Source organism: Cibotium barometz, chromosome 41 (assembly GCF_041138505.1).
Source record: "Cibotium barometz isolate CiBa-2024 chromosome 41, ASM4113850v1, whole genome shotgun sequence".
NCBI lineage: Eukaryota > Viridiplantae > Streptophyta > Polypodiopsida > Cyatheales > Cibotiaceae > Cibotium > Cibotium barometz.
In genome coordinates, this window is record NC_141086.1 from 24436365 (window position 1) to 24455288 (window position 18924).

At 37.5% G+C, this 18924-nt stretch overlaps 1 protein-coding gene across 1 annotated transcript; it reads right to left on the bottom strand.

Moving 5' to 3' along the window:
• Nucleotides 1–15257: 15257 nt before the first annotated feature.
• Nucleotides 15258–18380, bottom strand: LOC147614802 (uncharacterized). Its single transcript, XM_086779780.1, has 3 exons — nt 18120–18380; nt 16304–16433; nt 15258–16172 (listed from the first exon to the last, which is right to left on the bottom strand). The coding sequence occupies exons 1-3, from the start codon at nt 18253–18255 to the stop codon at nt 15380–15382; spliced, it is 1059 nt and encodes a 352-aa protein (XP_086635906.1). The 5' UTR covers nt 18256–18380; the 3' UTR covers nt 15258–15379.
• Nucleotides 18381–18924: the final 544 nt, after the last annotated feature.

The following is an 18924-nucleotide window of genomic DNA, read 5'->3' on the forward strand; positions in this document are numbered from 1 at the left end:
AAGAAGCACCAGTTTGTTATGCATGTTTTTAAGTCTTTGATTAGGCATAAATCACAATCAATAAATCATAAACACACTTTTGTAAGCAACCATGTTACATTACTTGAGTCAAAGAAAAGGGATAAATCTTTGTTTGGGCGCATAAATTGCAAGAAATCAATCATAACACACTTCTGTAAGCACCCATGTTACATTACTTCAGTCAAATAAAAGGGAATTGTCTTTTTTGAAGAGCAACTGAGTAGGATTCTAAGCCCATTAAAAACAAGTGCCCTAGTTGGTGGTGTGACTATCAAATGTACATGTCTTCTAGTATAGTAGGAATTTTGTAATGATTTGTCAAGAAATACCCCTTTGTTGCATGTGACTAGGACTACACTGATTACTAGTGCTACTAGGACTACACTGATTACTAGTGCTACTAGCATCAAGCTTTTGGGTAGATTTTAGTGTTAAATACAAGGAGAACCAAAGAACAAATGAAGCAAGTGACTAAAGACACTTTTAGTATATCCAAAAATGTGAAATGGAATTGAATCTCAAAACTTGCAGTGAAAATATGATTTTTTTGTAAAAAAATTTAACACTACATGGATACACTCTTCTATTTCAAACCATAATCCAAGAAGTAGCCCTTATAAATGCTAATTATCAACGTGTAAGAGAATCTAGCAGAAACAACTATTCAATTAAATAGTAATCATCCAATCACACATGACATAACAAAATAGCCAACATGTGCTCCCGCCCAACACACACACACATAAAGCACTTACATGAAGACTACCATGGGAAAATGCACACGGAATTCATGCATGCTTGTACCTTGGAAGAACATCTTGAAGGGAAAAAATGCTACAACCTGGAGAGGTCATCACTGTTAGTGGGGTGGTTGTACAATAAGGGTCCTCTCTTTGGGATCATGTCGTGCAGATGAGACACCATTGACATAGCTCAATCGAGTTATACTTCCAATCGCATCACAAGTGGTTGTCACACTAGACGCTTGGGGGATAACTCAACCAAGTCACTACTCTTGCCACATGGGATACTATTGATGATGACTGAATAACCCAATCGAGTTATGTGGTGTACATCCACAAAGGCACCATGTAACTCGATCAAGTTACATGGTGGATATCCATGTATGTTCAATAAAGGTAGGAGTGGACATCCACATAAACTCAAACGAGTTATGTAGTGGAAATTCATGTAGGTACCATGTAACTCGATCGAGTTACGCAACATCCACCATGGAACTTGATTGATATATAAGCTGCCTACGTGGATGTCTAATATGTAACTTGACCAAGTTACTTACATATCCATGGCATTCATGTACATCAAGTATGCACCTCGACAACATTGCAAAGAAAAAAAAATAAAAAATATTTTTTCCCTTTTTTTACATAACTTGACCGAGTTACAAAAATACCCAACCCATGATAGACATGTGTTCTATTTAATTATTGGGAGGCATTAAAAAAATGTAATTTCCATGTAACTCCAACGAGTTATGTAAATATCCATTGAATGTTGCACGTGTGCTTCACAGAACTTGATCAAGTTATGCACTACAATTGATTAGATTCTCAGTTTTAACAATTAGCTCCATAGGACTAAGTTTATATCAAATTCACATCGAAGGATTTCTCTCTCATGAATCAATCTCTAGCACATGTATATATCTGAATGAAATCAAGACATCGAACACTACATACATAAGAAGTTAAAAAAATCAATGTTTTTTTAATTAACTTTTTACAATTTTTTAAAAGGCTCATGTCATGTTGTTTGTGGGCTCACACCTTATTTGGCTCACATCTCACACATTTGTGAACTCACACCTATCTCGGCTTACATCTATCTTCTAGCTTGGGCTTATATTTGTATACTCATGACTCCTAGACTCACGTCTATGTCTAATTTTTACATGGGATTGTGGGCTCAATCTGAGAGGTGGGTGGTTTTTATGTTTTTTATGGTTCCTTGGACTTGAATATATGTGGGTGTTTTGAAGGTTCCTAATCGTAACTAATAGTGTTTATGTAAGTGACCATTGAGTTCTTCTATTGCCCACAGCAAGTCATAGAAGCTCCTCAACAAGAGGTTGTTTTAGACATGACAATTCATATTGGCTAGATTTGGATAGTGTAGACATCTCAGACCCAAGATTTTTTTCCCTTTTTCCCCTTCCATCATCGTAAAGCATCAGTACAAGACCGTCGGTATAAGCCCCAAGATATGCATAAGCATTCGGTAATGAGATACCAAGATATGCATAAGCATCAGTAATGAGATATATGCATGCTTATACCAACTATGGTAAATTATCGACACCTATATTGACTTTCTTAATTAACTGATACTCTATCATTGGTACCATAACACGTACTCAAATTTGAGAGATTTTGAAAGAAACGTGTTTGAAAGCATAGTTACAAGAAGACATATAAGTACATAGAGATATGATTACATTGATATTAATATTTGTATAAACATCATTTACATTGATATAAATTAGTAGTACATAGTTTATACATAGGTGTATTATAAAAAAAATTGGAGTAAGACTCTTGCAAAAAATTTGAGTTAAGATCTTACAAAAATCATGAGCAAAAACTAGCCTATATATTGCATGGTGGCCTATCTACTCATCATCATTTTCATCACCTTCTTCCTCATCATTATTATGAGCCTCTTTTAGAATTCTTTGCGTAACCATAGGCATTAATTTCATGCTACCAAACCATAAGTTAATTGAAAGCCTTGTAGCATGTAACTTATGGTTTGGTATAAGGCTATGCATAAACACATGGAGTAAATGCAAGGAATTTAGTTACCAACAAGTATGCATAGAAGCGTCTAGTGCAATCGTTTGGCTGAGATGAGAAGCCCTCACTATAAGTGTTTGTCCCTTTACTGATGATACTTTTTAAGTGAGATGGAATTATTTTTTGCTTCCAACTCTCATCATTGGTATAGGTATCGATATAGACATCGGTATGGGCATCAGTAATACTAGAACATAAAAATTATTTTTGTGTCAATTTTGAGGAAAAATCATAAGCAATCGATTTACAACTTCATAACTATTCCACAATATACATTGCTTTGAAGAGATCAATTTCTAATGTTATCTCTATATCCCCTACATCTTTAGCCAATATGTCATTAAAGGTATTTGATTAACATCCATGGAAGGATTCCTGGAGATACTATCGTGGATTTGATAAAAGTTGGAAGGCATCATCACCATCATCATATCGTCATGTTTAAGATATCATGATTTTCGATGTCATCGTGAATTTCTTAATTATGATCATGAGTGTGATCTCTTATAATTTATAAATCTTGGGTTTGATGATCTAAAATTTTATTTATGCACAGGGTATAATCTTCTTCTTCCCTTTGAGGATTTTGCAGTTAATATAGTTTCCTCCTCCAAGTCTTTGTCATCAAAAATGTGTTTACTATGAGGAGAAACTTAAATTACATAATACCACCATGTTCAAATTAAAAGGGTCCCATTAAAAAATTACCTATTACTCTCTGACTAAGTATTATTCTCTCACTAAGTGCATGTTATAAAAGATAAAGAGCTCCATGCATTTATAGAAGTGATCTCTATGCATGCATAGGGGTCTCTATATGCCCCATGCATGTATATAGTGCTCTATTCATGGACATAGCTCTCTAGGCATGTATAAGGCTCTCTATGAGATCTAGACATGTATAGGGCTCCCTATGAACTCAACACATGCATAGAGGGCTCTACCTTATGGATAGGGCTCTACCTTATGGATAGAGCTCTCTTGATAGTGTTGAGGTAGTACAAAGGTATCTTTCTCATCATTCCAAAACTTGGTAGAATCAATTTGAAAGAACCCATTTGGATGTTTCTTCACGATTGCTTGAGCACCTCTATATATCACCTTGAACCATTTGACATCAAAGATGAATAGAATAAATGCTCTAAATACAACCTCAAGAATATACTGAATAGTTCCACAATACTCAAGATTGTCCTCTATGACATTCGTATCATGTTTATAGGCTCAACTTTCCTGCTCAAAAGTTACCATCACACCACAATCAAATGTGTTTCTTTTAGAATCCACACGCTCCGTGTGAAAGTGCCTTCCCTCTAACCATATTGCATAATATAGTTTGTACTAACATTAAACAAAAGCATAAAATTTAGTATAGTGCATTAAACAAGGTATATACGTGAGATAGAGATGAATAATGTACTTACCTGAGGGTCACATCCTCTTGCATACTCATGCTCTTCTCTTGATCATCTCTCCATTTTGCGATGCCATCGATATTGCCATACAAAGCCATTCTATATTGATCACATTTGGTAGAGGTTCCAAGCTAGGAGGGAATGGCAAAGCATCTATTTGCTCTTTTGAAATCGGTTCTCTCATCCTTTCACCTATTGATTGCATCCTTGTATCTCCCAATCCACTTCTCCATGATGGGACTATTTAGGATGTAGAATGTGTTCACCTTGTGGCGTAATGCTTCATCCAGTCTTTGTTGCCTTCCTTTTCACTAAGGCACATTAGTGATTAGTCAGTCATCCTCCTCATTGCTCCACAATCGTGGCTTGGAAGGATCTATGCGAGATAGATGTTTTGAGATATACACAAGAGACTCTTGCATCAACCATCTCTGCCATGCTTGCTTCTGGCCTTGCTCTTTGTCTCACAAAGTCCTTTAAGGTTTTCATTAACCTTTCAAGAAAAAACATCCATCCAACATGAACAACACCACACAAAGCCACTTCATTAACCAAATGCACCACAAGATGCAATTGCCTAGTGAGAATTATTCTAGGAAAGTTGTCCTTGATCATATGTAGATTTTAGTGTTAAAGATAAGGAGAACCAAAGAAGAAATCAAGCAAGTGACTAAAGACACTTTTAGTATATCCAAAAATTAGAAATGAAATTGAATCTCAAGACTTGCAGAGTACATGGATACACTCTTCTATTTCAAACCATAATCCAAGAAGTAGCTCTTATAAATGCTAATTCTCAATGTGTAAGAGAATCTAGCAGAAGCAACTATTCAATTAAATAGTAATCAACCAATCACACATGACATAACAAAATAGCCAACATGTGCTCCCCCCCAACACACACACACATAAAGCACTTACATGAAGACTACCATGGGAAAATGCACACGGAATTCATGCATGCTTGTATTTTGGAAGAACATCTTGAACTAGTTATGTAAATATCCATTGAATGTCGCACGTATGCTTCACAGAACTTGATCAAGTTATGCACTACAATTTACTAGATTTTCAGTTTTAACAATTAGCTCCATAGGACTAAGTTTATATCAAATTCACATCGAAGGATTTCTCTCTCATGAATCAATCTCTAGCACATATATCTGAATGAAATCAAGACATCGAACACTACATACATAAGAAGTTAAAAAAATCAATGTTTTTTTCATTAACTTTTTCAATTTTTTTAAAAGGCTCATGTGATGTTGTTTGTGGGCTCACACCTTATAGGATCACTTCTATTTGGCTCACATCTCACACATCTATTGGCTTAAATATCACACTTTTTATGGACTTGCATTTGTGAACTCACACCTATCTCAGCTTACATCTATCTTCTAGCTTGGGCTTATATTTGTATACTCATGACTCCTAGACTCACATCTATGTCTAATTTTCACATGGGATTGTGGGCTCAACCTGAGAGGTGGGTGGTTTTTAAGTTTTTTATGGTTCCTTGGACTTGAATATATGTGGGTGTTTTGAAGGTTCCTAATCCTAACTAATAGTGTTTATGTAAGTGACCATTGAGTTCTTCTATTGCCCATAGCGAGTCATAGAAGCTCCTCAATAGGAGGTTGTTTTAGACATGACAATTCATATTGGCTAGATTTGGATAGTGATAGTGAAGAAACCCAAAGTAGTTGGGTTAGCACTTAATTTTGTAGTCATCATATGATGTTTTTTTACTGTTATCTAGTGGGGCTAAGCCCAGAGTAGATGGTTTAGCACCCTTATGTTATAGTTTCATGATTTATCCTATGTATGATTCTCTTATATTTATACATCATCCCATTTTTGTTCCATGGAAGTGTATCATTTCTCCCTCTCTCCCTCTCTCTCCAAGGCACACATGCACACAAACATTCACACACACACACACACACACACACACTCATATGTACCTCTATAATAATGCACACACACACTCACATGCACCTACATAATACACATTCACACACACACACACACTCATATGTACCTCTATAATAATGCACACACATTCACACACACACTCACATGCACGTACATAATACACACAAACGTTAACATGCACACACATGCATAAACTTATCCAAACATGTCTTTTCCTTTCATTAATGTATTACATCTCTTTTGGTCTCTAGTTTTTTGGTGGAACTTTGGCCTGCACATTACAACCAAATGTGCTCCAATGGTGTGACTAAACTTTGCAAGAGTGAGGGTGGATCTAAATATACACACTTGTAAAGTTTAGTCACACCATTGGAGTACATTTGGTTGAATGAGCATGCCAAATGCTTAGTTTTCAATGTGTTGTGGTCTTAGAGAGCCCCCTTGAAATTGAGCCTTTGGCTGAGACATTGTAGCCAAATGTGCTCCGATGGTGATAAAACTTTGCGAGTAAGGGGGTGGTGTCCACATATACAAAATTGCAAAGTTTGGTCATCATCCGACACATTTAGTAGAAATTTGTGTGCCATATTTGCCTATTTATAATGTGTCATGGCCTTAGAGAGCCCCCTCAAAATTGGGCCTTTAGCTCACACATTGTATTCAAATATGCTCCAATGGTGACCAAACCTTGTAAGAGTAAGGGTGGGGTCCACATATACACACTTGTAAAGTTTGGTCACCAACATCAAAGCACATTTAGTTGCAATGTGGATTCTATTTGCCTAGTTTCCAATGTGTCATGACCTTAGAGATCCCTCTCGAAATTGGGCCTTTGACCCGCAGTTTGCAATAAATATGCTTTGATGGTGACTAAACTTTGCAAGCGTAAGGGTGAGGTCCACATATACACATCAAAATTTTAGTCACTATTGGAGCACATTTGGTTGCAACGTACATGCCATTTGCCTAGTTTTCAATGTGTGGTGGCCATAGGGAGCCCCCTCAAAATTGGGCTTTTAATAGCCTGCACATTGCATTCAATTGTGCTCCGATGGTGACCAAACTTTGCAACAATGAGGGTGGGATCCACATATATATATACACACTTGAAAAGTTTGGTCACCATCTGAGCACATTTGGTTGCAATGTGCATGCCAGACACTTGGTTTTCAATGTTTCATGGCCTTTGAGAGCCCCTTTGAAATTGGGCCTTTGGCTTACATATTGTAACTAAATGTGTTCTGATGGTGACCAAACTTTGCAAGAGTGAGGGTGGGGCTCACATATACACACTTTCAAAGTTTGGTCACCATCGAAGCATATTTGGCTGCTGTAATGTGCATGCCATTTGCTCAAATTTTTTCAATGTGTCGTGGGCCTTAAAACAACCCCCTCGAAATTGGACCTTTGGCTTGCTCATTACATTCAAATGTGCTCTAATGGTGGTGACCAGAATTCGTAAGAGTGAGGGTGGTATCCACATATACACACTTGCAAAGTTTGGTCCTCACCCACCATAAGAGCGCAATTGGTTACAATGTGTGCTATTTGCCTAGTTTTCAATGTGTTGTGGCCTTAGAGAGCCCCCTTGAAATTAGACATTTGGCTCGCACTTTGTAACCAAATGTGGTCTGATGGTGATCAAACATTACAAGAGTGAGGTGGGTCCACAGAGGAAATTTACCTTTCTTTCAAAATCGGATGTAGTCCTTCTATGAATCTATCTTTTTTAAAAGAATCAGGTGCAACTCCTTGTAGTGATACTTTTACCACTTTCCCCATTGGTCTTGAAATTGAGCTTTATATATGTAATATTCCTCTAAAGTCTTTTATTTGAGCTGTTGGTCCAAATAGCTTCTCAAGTTTCTCCTCTCCCATACTTTTTCATGAAGGCTTCCAAAAACACAAGCCAACTATTCCAAGTATTAGCTGGCAAGGCTCTAATCCATGCTTTTGCTTCATCCTTCAGAAATAAATGTATAGCCCTCAGTTTTTCTTCAACTGTATCCCTTCTTGACTAAAAATAGAAGAGTTTTAGCTCATCTAAAAAGTCTCAGACACTCTCACTTGATCCTCCATGAAAGATTGGTAAAGATCCCATTATTCTCCTCTTTGTAACATCAGAGTAGCAAATAAAATGGAGCAAGATATAAAGCATAGATTAGAAGTGTTTAGAATTTTCTTGTGGTGGTAGGTTCTTGATACATCTCATTAGTAGCAAGAAGATCACCTACTTGCCCTGACATATTCAAGGCTTGTATAGTGATGTCACTCCTACTAATAGCATGTATACCTCCACCATCTTTAGGGAGGGAAATGACCCCAATAGAGCCTTCCTCCTCACGGATTGGGAGTGTAAGCATTGCCCTTGGTGAATTAACATGAAGAGAGGTGAGTGCTTGGAAGAGGAGAAGGAGATCTACCTTCTCGCCACTTTGAAGGAAGAGTGTAAGTCGGATTCTAGATCATCAAGAGAGATGACTGAGGAAAAAAGGAAAACAGTGGAGGTCTAATTAAAATCTTTTAAGAAGAAATAATGGCAAGAGAGGAAAACTCTCTGTTTCTTCACCTTTGTCATGTCCTGAAATTCATCTCTCTTCTTGAATCCTCATCTCTCTCCTTCAATCCTCATCTCTCTCTTTTCACACTCACTCACATCATGGATATCTTCCACCCTTCATAGCTTCTCTTTGATCCTATGAATGCCAATAATAAACACATGAATTTGACCATGTACTTAACCTCTAAGATATCAATGGGGTGGGTAGAAGAATGTCCATGTCACATGCACTCATCTGAACTCCAATAGCATGTCTACTAGACCTGCTATATTCAATGATGTTTGCATCACTGCCTCCTTGTGAACTATGGGTGTTTGAACTAACCCCTTTGCCTATGGATGCTCAGTTAGTTTGGTAGACACCACTACAGAATCACTCATCTCATCCTTCTCCAATGATGTCTCCATCACTGCCTCCTTGTGAACTATGGCCACTGGAAAAACTAGCCCCTTTGCTTATGGATGCTTAGCTAGTGTGGTAGACACACGACTACAAAATTGCTCATCTCATCCTTCTCTTTAATGGATTAACCTAAATGGACTTCCTTAGTGTTCAGCGATTGAGAACACTTGAAGGTAGCGAGGAGAGGAGAATGCATGGGTCTTACGGTCTGCTTGCACCTTAAGCCAGTCTTGGTAGAGTAACCCTCTCTTGTGGAGAGCTAGGGTCCTCAACCTTACCTCTTTGCTATCACCATAAATGAGCTTAGAAAATTATTAGAGAGCAAAGAGAGAGAGAGAGAGAGAGAGAGAGAGAGAGAGAGAGAGAGAGAGAGAGAGAGAGAGAGAGAGAGAGAGAGAGAGAGAGCAAAAGAAAGCTCAACCTCTACTTTGATGCCGTGGTGAGAGTGACAGCATGAAGAAGAGAACATACGTAAGCATTATCACTACACACACAATCTATAAGCATGCATCCAACAAAGAAGAAGATAGAAAGTATACAAGCAACTTCAATCATAAGAGCAAGAAGACTCAAACTAAATTTTGCGAATGGAATTATGTGTTTTCTCATTAGTCAAAATGTCTTAAATACAAGACTCATTTGCACAATGTTGACTGCTCAAATAATGTATGAGGGCCCAATAAGTTGGTCTAGGTTAGTTTCCTAGTCTAATTATGCATTATCAACATTACACAAGTCGTAAGCTTGGTGCTTGACTATCTTCTACTATTACATAAGTCGTAAGCTTGGTGCTTGACTATCTTCTACTATTACATAAGTCGTAAGCTCCGAGATTTTTCATCATCATTTTACATAAAGCACATTGCACAAGTACAAAAAATATGGCTTGAAAGTATTGCTACACGTTTAGAGTAATGTTAGCCAATGTGGTTAACATACCCCCCTCCCTAATCATGATTGTGTCCTCAAAATTGGCAGTGAAGGTGACTAAGATGCTAGTGGTAAAAGACAACCCTGTTGAAGTTTCAATAGAAATTTCATGTCTTGGGTGGTTTAATGAAAGGCTTTGTAGGATGTCCAAAAGGCTGTTTCAAACATTTATGTATCTAGGCAAAAGAAAAGGAAAATCAGATGCGAATAGGAAATAACTAGGGCTAGAGGAAGATTTCAAAAGGGATCAAGGAGTTACTGATCAGACAAATCACGGATGTGCTACTGATAGACAAATCACACATGTGCTATAGACTCTCATCCACTTCATATAATTACTATGGATATGATGAAAGGTTTGGGACAAAGACATGCTATTCCAAGGGAACCAAATATACCAATTAGGAGGAAACAATAGGAATAGGTATGCGGTAATGAAAGAGGTCATGGAATGAATAACTGTTCACATCCTAGAGGAGATTCAGGGAGAATACTTTCTATCCAAATCAAAACAAAAATCAGACTAGCCATGTTACACAGGCTAGAACAAGTACGAAGGGTGTTTAATAAAGAGGGTGGGCTACCCAACCTATGCAAGAAAGAAGGCCTCTAGAAGTAGGAGAGGACTAGCCCCAATAAATCCACCTGTTTAGCCATTCAAGGAGCTGACAAAAACATTAACATCTTAGAGATTGAGGAAGCTGAATTGGAAGACAATCAGGAAATAGATAAGGAGGTTGATCTTATGCCAGTGCAAAAGAGAAAATTGAGATCAAATCAGAAAGAATAAAACTTTTGAAGATTATGTAAGAAGAAAAAGGGGAAAGGATGACAAAGGTAAGACGATATGAAAGAGGAACTAAAAATACGTAAGACAAAGAAAATGATTAGAAGGAAGGTTACCCTTGCTAATTTTCCATTGAGACATCGTCAAAGACCCTATAACCTTTTAGAAGACTTGAACTTAGGAAAATGACTAAACATCACATGTTCTCAGCTTTTGGAGTTAGCACCAAAGATGAGGAGGCAGTTGAGTAGGCTATTAGCATCAGATTACTCAAGAATAAGAGATTTTTTCATTCAAATCTAATTAAATTTAATCCACAAGATGATGTGGAACCTACCTTGGATGCTTGGATAAAAGGACACATGATTTTGAAGGTCTACATAGATGCGGGAGCACACGTGAGTATTATGACTAAGGATACCATGCATAAACTTGGTTTGAAGGCACACTCATCCTCTCCATTTAAAGTCAAGTTGGCCAATAATTCTAGGGTAAGGTGTGTTGGATTTATAATATATGGTATAGATATGAAGTGGATATGCATGTGATGTGGGGGAGGCTAGATGAGTGTGGGATATGTATAGGATGCATGAAAGATGTGTGTGTGTGTGTGTGTGTGAGAGAGAGAGAGAGAGAGAGAGAGAGATCAAAGTGTGATTAGAAAGAGTAATAAGTTGCAAGAGTAGTGCATAGATGTTGAGTAAGCCTTTACATAAGCAAAATGTTGAATACAAGTAGTGCATAGGCACTAGGTTTATTCACATAGAGTCATAATTTATTATGTGGGAAAATCCATCAATCCTTAATCGAAGTAATTAATTTTCATAGGTTTATGTTGAATGGCTAGACCCAAAACATTAATAAAGATAGTCAATGATATGTTATTGTTTCTCACATACCAAAACAATCAAGATGCATACTACACTGCTCTTCGTAAATGTCGCAGATCGTTTTCATGGCATAAAAACGTGTGGTGGGTGCACTTAAGGAAACATCGACAAAGTGCAACAATTTTTTTTGAAGAAATCACAGAGTGGAGGGAGAATTGTCTTACCACTTCCATGCAAGAAACAACAGCTTGTGTAATGAGCTTTCAGATTTAGTGCAATGAGGTGTAATGGAATTCTCATAATGGAGTCTCATAATTATGTACTCTTTTATTATATACTTTTTCTAAAGTTTAATGGAAGTATCGAGTTTATATACCTATTGGCTTTCTGTAATGTTGTTGGTGTCATTTAGACATACATTATGTTATTGCCACCCATTGGTGTCATTTGGAGTCGTATTTGAATATGTTGTTGGTGATTTCATTGTTGGCTGCAAGAATAATGTGTGAGAACATCCAAAAGATGTTAAGAAATCTAGAGAATGAAGTGAATCAAGGAGTTGAAAAGGTACTTACTAAAGATATGGTAAATGCCACGCTTTCATGCCTAAAGTTTAAGTCAATTGGTGATGAAGCTGCCTTACAATGCTTACAATAGGTAAGCAATGACTTCACAACAAATTGCAAGGAATATGTGATAAGGTAGGAATAAGTTCTCAATCTTATGGCATGATATATAAATAGTTAGATATAAGGTGTAAAAAATTGTTGCAAAAGAGAAGGGTGTTGCCTCTTTCTAAACCATTTTATGTGATGAAAACACGATAGTCATTTAACAGTAAGGTGTAACAATTTTTGGTGAGCCAATGCACTTATGTCATAGACAGGTATGCAAGTATGGGGTCAAAGGAAGTGCCATTTTCCTTGCACATAAATAACAATTTTGTGCTAAATGTATGCAAGTTACAATCTTCAATGGTAAAATTTTACAATACATCTTGGCAGAACACAGAGGCAAGCTATAATTTGTTTTGAAGCTTGATGAAAGTGAGGTTATCAAAGGTCAAAAGTTAGAACATGTTAGTCTAACTCTCATGAATAGAGCACTGGGCCTTGTTATCGTGATTACTATAGTGTATAGTGAGAGAGTGAAATATGTTGTCTTATTGCATTTAAAGTACCAAAGGAAAGATCACAAGATTTTGAAGATTTTCTTTTACAAGACAGAGATACCTAATATTATACACCGTCAAAATCATGGTGAAAGTTTGTATGTTGAAGGTTATGGTGAGTATCAAATGGAATGGCACCTTGTTGAGCTCTTAAAACTTTAAAGTGCATGTTTGGTGCATCAAATGCGGAGAATGGCACCTTGTTAAGCTCTTAAAACTTTAAAGTGCATGTTTGGTGCGTCAAATGCGGAGCTTCCTTGTATGTGATGCAGAGCTCTTAAAACTTTAAAGTGCATGTTTGGTGTGTCAAATGCGGAGCTTCCTTGCTTATATTGTATGTGATCTAGAAAGAAAGGTAATAATGAGAAGAAACAATGGAATGAATAGATAGGCAATGAAGGTTTTCCTACATGTGATCAATTTGTTTGCCGTGGGGGGAAAATGGTACGAGTAGATCCTAAGTGGGATCCCATCCTTGATATCCCCTTGACAAGAGTACACTTTTACACTTTGCATGCACTAGTGAGGATCGTAGACAAATTGGTTTATGAATATGTGCGTTTTGCTTATAAATGTAGCTAGCTTTTAATGCCCAAGAAGCATGTAAAAGGGGGGAAGAAGTACTGTTTGAGATGAGATTACGTCGAGGCCAATTAGAAATAAAGAAGGATGAAAAGAAGTCCGAAGCAAGCAACAATGTACCATGCAAGATGTTCTTTGGTGGCTAAAAAGCAATGAAATTGCTCTCTATACCATGAAATGAAAATGGAGAGAACTACTAGTACAATAATCAAAGAAATATAAAACATGGAAAACATTACGCATGACTGTTCTAGATTAAAGAAATGGAGGAAAGACTAGAATAGAAAAAGCAAATGTGGGGATTTCTCTTGACAAATTGGCACTGCTTTTGTAGAAGATAACATTTCGATCAGATGATTCCAAGGAGCTTAAGGAGGTAATTGGTAATTTATATGCATCATGTGTTGAAGCTTGGACTTCAAGTTGTATAACACATTATATGGTAAGTGTGATGTAATCAATTTATATGGTTTAGAAACTAACTATGATTACGTTGTTTATGGATGTAGCATATATTGAACGCTCATGTCCTTACTTTGCAAATCGGTGATATGGTCTCCACAGGGCATGAAGCGATCTCAATGGAAAGCATGATGTGCTTTAGAGAAAGCAACTACTCATGGGGGTAGGATTTATGATGTCAACAATACAATGAAACAATTACTTCTATGGTGGTATAGAAAGATAGTAATAAGGTTAGAGAAGAAGAATCGTATATCCAATGGATTAGAGGCAATACACAGAGCCATATGTCAGGTTAGAAAGACACAATTTGAGAATTCATGAGGTAGAGAGAAGCACGCTGAATGGTTGAGAACTCAAGAAAGAGAGGGAAGCAAGTGGAAAACCCGAGAGTTAAATCTTAGTAGTACTAGCGTTTCGAATGAGAAAATACAAGTTGAACTTTACACTTATGTAATTCCGCCAAGTATTGTAATTGAATTTTGACATTCCTAAAACCATGAATTGTAATTGTTCTTTTATTTTTATATTTTTCAAGTTTTACATTACACTTGTCCATGATGATGAGTAGGACATGAAGTTATGTTAGTTTTAATGTATCAACATTAGAAAAAAACGAGCTAGGGTAGACTGGGGAGTCTTGTGCAGACTCCCCAGTCTTCCCGAGCTTTTTTTTACTATGCAATACATTCGCTGCTGCTCAATAGCACAAATAGCAGCGATATTTCACTGCTGCATAGCGCTATATCATTGCCCAACATGCAATATTACGTTGTAGAGTAGCGAAATATCACTACTATTTTCACTACTGAGCAATGAACCCGTTGTAGTAAAAATACTAGTTTTTTAAGCAACAAAATGGGCCCGACATCTTCGTACCCTTCTAGTTATAAAAACTCTCCTATTTTGCTGCTAAACCCTCATTCTATTGTAGTGATTCTTTGCCCTCTTTGAACTTCTACACTTAAGATGCATAGTATTGACTTCTAGTGTATATGGAGAGAGAGAGAGAGAGAGAGAGAGAGAGAGAGAGAGAGAGAGAGAGAGAGAGAGAGAGAGATGGTAATAGATAGGGAGAGACGGGGAGGACCAAGGTTGGTGGAGGGAGCTGGGCTGGGCTGCTGGGCCGGGAGGTGGTGGGAGGAGATAGTGGTGGGGAGAGTTAGAGAGAGAGTGTTCAAAGTAGAGAGAGAGGGTAGCCAAGAAAACTCCCTCTGCCAAGCTCCTTCGGTGACACCGCCTGATGTACCACACCTCTACATTCTTCATCCACTTTAAATGAATAACATGTTTAAACGAATCATTTTTTATGTAAAGAAAGAGAAACTTTAACTACATAGCCCCATAATGATAAATTGAGAGATTTTAATCGTTTAAAAAAAATACAAACTAGATTTTTTTCCCTTGATTGTGACTTTATTTAATAAGATAAATACTAATTTGATCTATCTTTGTGATGCCCCTATTGATCTAGGCTTCCAAGTGGAGGAAGGACAGATCTATCCATGAGTCAAGGATGCAGGAAGAAGTGTTAAAGCTAGTGTTCTTGACCTCTTCTAAGATGAGGTCATCTTGGGTGAGAAGGGGGACATTATATACAACTTGCATATTGTATGAATTCTCTATAATATGGTTGTCCTTTACCCACATTGAATCTGGCATTGCCATCACATCATTAGAAGGTGATGGTAAAGGTGGTATTAAGGGTGTTTGAGAATCATGAGTATTCAAGCAAGGCACTATGGTAGTTTTTATGTTTTGGTTTAATAGATAGGGTAGCCCTTCTTGAGTAAAGGGTATGTTGCTAGATGGTACACTTGGTGGTGTTTGATTTTCTTTTGAGACTGTAGATAATGCCTCATGGAGCGTTTGTAAGTCGGAGAGAGAGAAATCATGCACGGGTTTCATGAAATGGGTGTTCTCTGTATTGGTTTGCTTCTCTGATATTCCCTGTGATGTGTTTGGATCATCATGAACTCTGGCAAAATGATGGTCAACCTTCCAACCCCCATTGATTAAGTTGTGATTAGCGAAAAAATCTCCATTTGATGATTCATTTGAAGTACTCATCTTAGTGTGCAGCAGTGGAGAGGTTTCCATTGGCTCTTCTACATTAAGCTCATGATAATTAGCCATTAAGTGGAAAGAATTACAAATTAATTTACTATGCTTGATCAATCGTCGTTTCTTGATGGTGGAGTTCCAAAAATTCTTAATCTCATTATCAGTGCGTCCTGGCAAGAAGGACGCTATACGCGACCATCTGCACGAATACACATATTACTTTAAAACTAACAAATAATTAGCATACCTTAGCTATCATTCAAAGACCAAGAATACACGGGTGTCTTTAAAAATAACAGATAGTTATAACCAAGGATTACTGAGTTAAACCTGTTTCCGAGAAGCCTCTGAAGGTGGATGATGAGCTTCACTTCGGAAGGGCTGAACGTCCCATGCTTGAGATTGGGCCTAAGATAGTTGATCCATCTCAATCTACAACTCTTCCCGCAGCGTTGGAGTCCTACAGATTTTCCGTAAACTAATTAGCATTACACCAACCTAAAAAATCATACACATTGCATCACTCTACATTAACAGGGTAGGACTTCATGAAATTGATAGACTAAGGCATAAAAGGAAGGCGAGACCTCTCTCTTTATAGTTTCCATGGACACTGCCCCATCGCCCTCTCTTCCCCACCGTTTTGACCCTTAACCACTCCTTTGTTGAAAAAAAGTTAACCACATGCACCACATGACCCAAAATGAGAGAGAGAGAGAGAGAGAGAGAGAGAGAGAGAGAGAGAGAGAGAGAGAGAGAAAGGAATTTCTTGCCAATATTTCTTTGCAAATAATCACGTTTTCATCCACTATGCAACCGAAGGACAATCTTTCCACTTTGTACTTTTCTCCACTATGGACATTCTTTCTAAGAATCTTGAGCACCGAAACTTCAAATGAAGATTTAGATCTATGTCTTGTCCTCGAGAGCACAACTTTGGTCACTCATCATTAGTCCCCCGGCCTAGATAAGATTCTTTATGAGTAGAAATAATTAAAGAAGTATTTCATGTTAGATTTTATGACAACTTTGCAAGGCAATATTCTTATATGTTTTTGCAAACAAGGACACCCAGTGAAGGATGTTGTTGATTCAGAACCTTTGGGCCATTAGGGATCTCATGTGGCTCATGAGTATGCTTAGTAGATATGGTCATACCTACCTACAATAAATACGGTTAACATGTGATGCCTCTTACTTGTAATTCGACGAATTAAGCATTGTTGTCTCTAGGGAAAAAACACTTCAACATAGAGTTCTCTTATTCCTAATACAATAAAATAAGTGGCTCATTTTTAAGGCTCATCCCATGACTTTTGGTATACATACAAAGGTATATACTTAAAAGAATGGTATCTCTTTGTGGCCTAAGATGTGTGGATGAATTTGAGAGAGAGAGCCTCTTTTTTTAGTTGTCACACATTAAAAAAAGAATCACTTCTTAGTGTACAAACAAAATTTAAATATGATAAGGCATTTTATGTATTACCCAAGAACAATTCTTATGCCATCATTTTTTTCACAACGTCTCTTCTCATTACCTACTTATTGCCATTATTTACTTACATTTGCAGAAGAAACTCACTTTGAACTTTCTGTGTGTCTTGTGATGCCTCCTTTTTTCAACTATATTTTTAAGTATAACTGATTTATAAGACATTTGATACCTATTTGAATAGGAGTGCTTTAGATATTGATCAAAAATTTATTTCACTTTGGAAAGAGAAGTTAATAAGTCGTACTTTAAAAGCCTAGATACTATACTAGTGTTATAAATGAGTTGTGGATTTAGGAGAACCTATTGAAAGTCATACAAGGCATGCAAGTTATAGCATGATTAAAATAGAACGCTTTTTTATATAGATTGTATAAAATAGAACACATTTACATTCTCCTAATTAGTTAAGATATCCATTTGCGTGGCTGCATTAGGTGACAGATAGACTGCAAATCCATGCCTAATTAGTTAAGATAGCCATTTGCGTGGCTGCATTAGATGACACATATGCTGCAAATCCATGCCTACTAGTGAAGATTAGTGTAGTTAATGTTGATAATTAGACGATAGATAGTTGCGATCAAGGCAAGTGTAATCAGAATGCAGTAGATCATCGTTAGGTTAATGGAGGATGAAGTGATTAATTACCGGCTTGCTGCGGAACCCAGCGCCAGCAGGCAACGCCGTGCTGGCGAATGAAGTGCACGAGCCGCTCGTCTTCCTCCGGCGACCACAACCCTTTACGCAGCTTCTTCTGGTCTGGACAGTTGGTGTACTGCGGCATCTCTGCGCACACTAATCTAATGAAAAAACAGCAACGTCGGATGGTTCAAACAACAACGTCGAATGCTGCACGGGCGTTCTCCTTATAATTGATTGTATTGCTCCACCCTCTCTCTCACTCTCATTTTCCACCACCTTTGATATCGTTGGACCCAAAACAATCACAGCTCAACCGCTTTGTTTTCCTGTCTCCATAGAAGTTCCCTACCCACTCACACTCCAACCTTGTCCTTTTTCTCACCACCACTTGTGTGGCCATAAATCTTCCCCCTCATACACGTGTAGCCATCAATCTTCCCCCTCATACACTCGTGTGGCTATCAATCTTCCCCCTCGTAGTTTCAAACCCTTATGCATGTGCAAAGCAATGCCTAAATAGAGATATTGTAAGTTTACCTACAATTAGTTGGGTGGTTAGCTTCAAACTTCCAATGGCATAAAGGTCACCATCCTTTATCATTCCCATACCTCTCCAATAAACCATGCCATCAATCTTCCCCCTCATACACTCACGTGGCCATCAATCTTCCACCTCATAGTTTCAAACTCTTACGCATGCAAAGCAATAACTTAAGAGAGATATTGTAAGTTTACCTACAATTAGTTGGGTGGTTAGCTTCAATCTTTCAATGGCATAAAGGTCACCATCCTTATCATTCCCATACCTTTC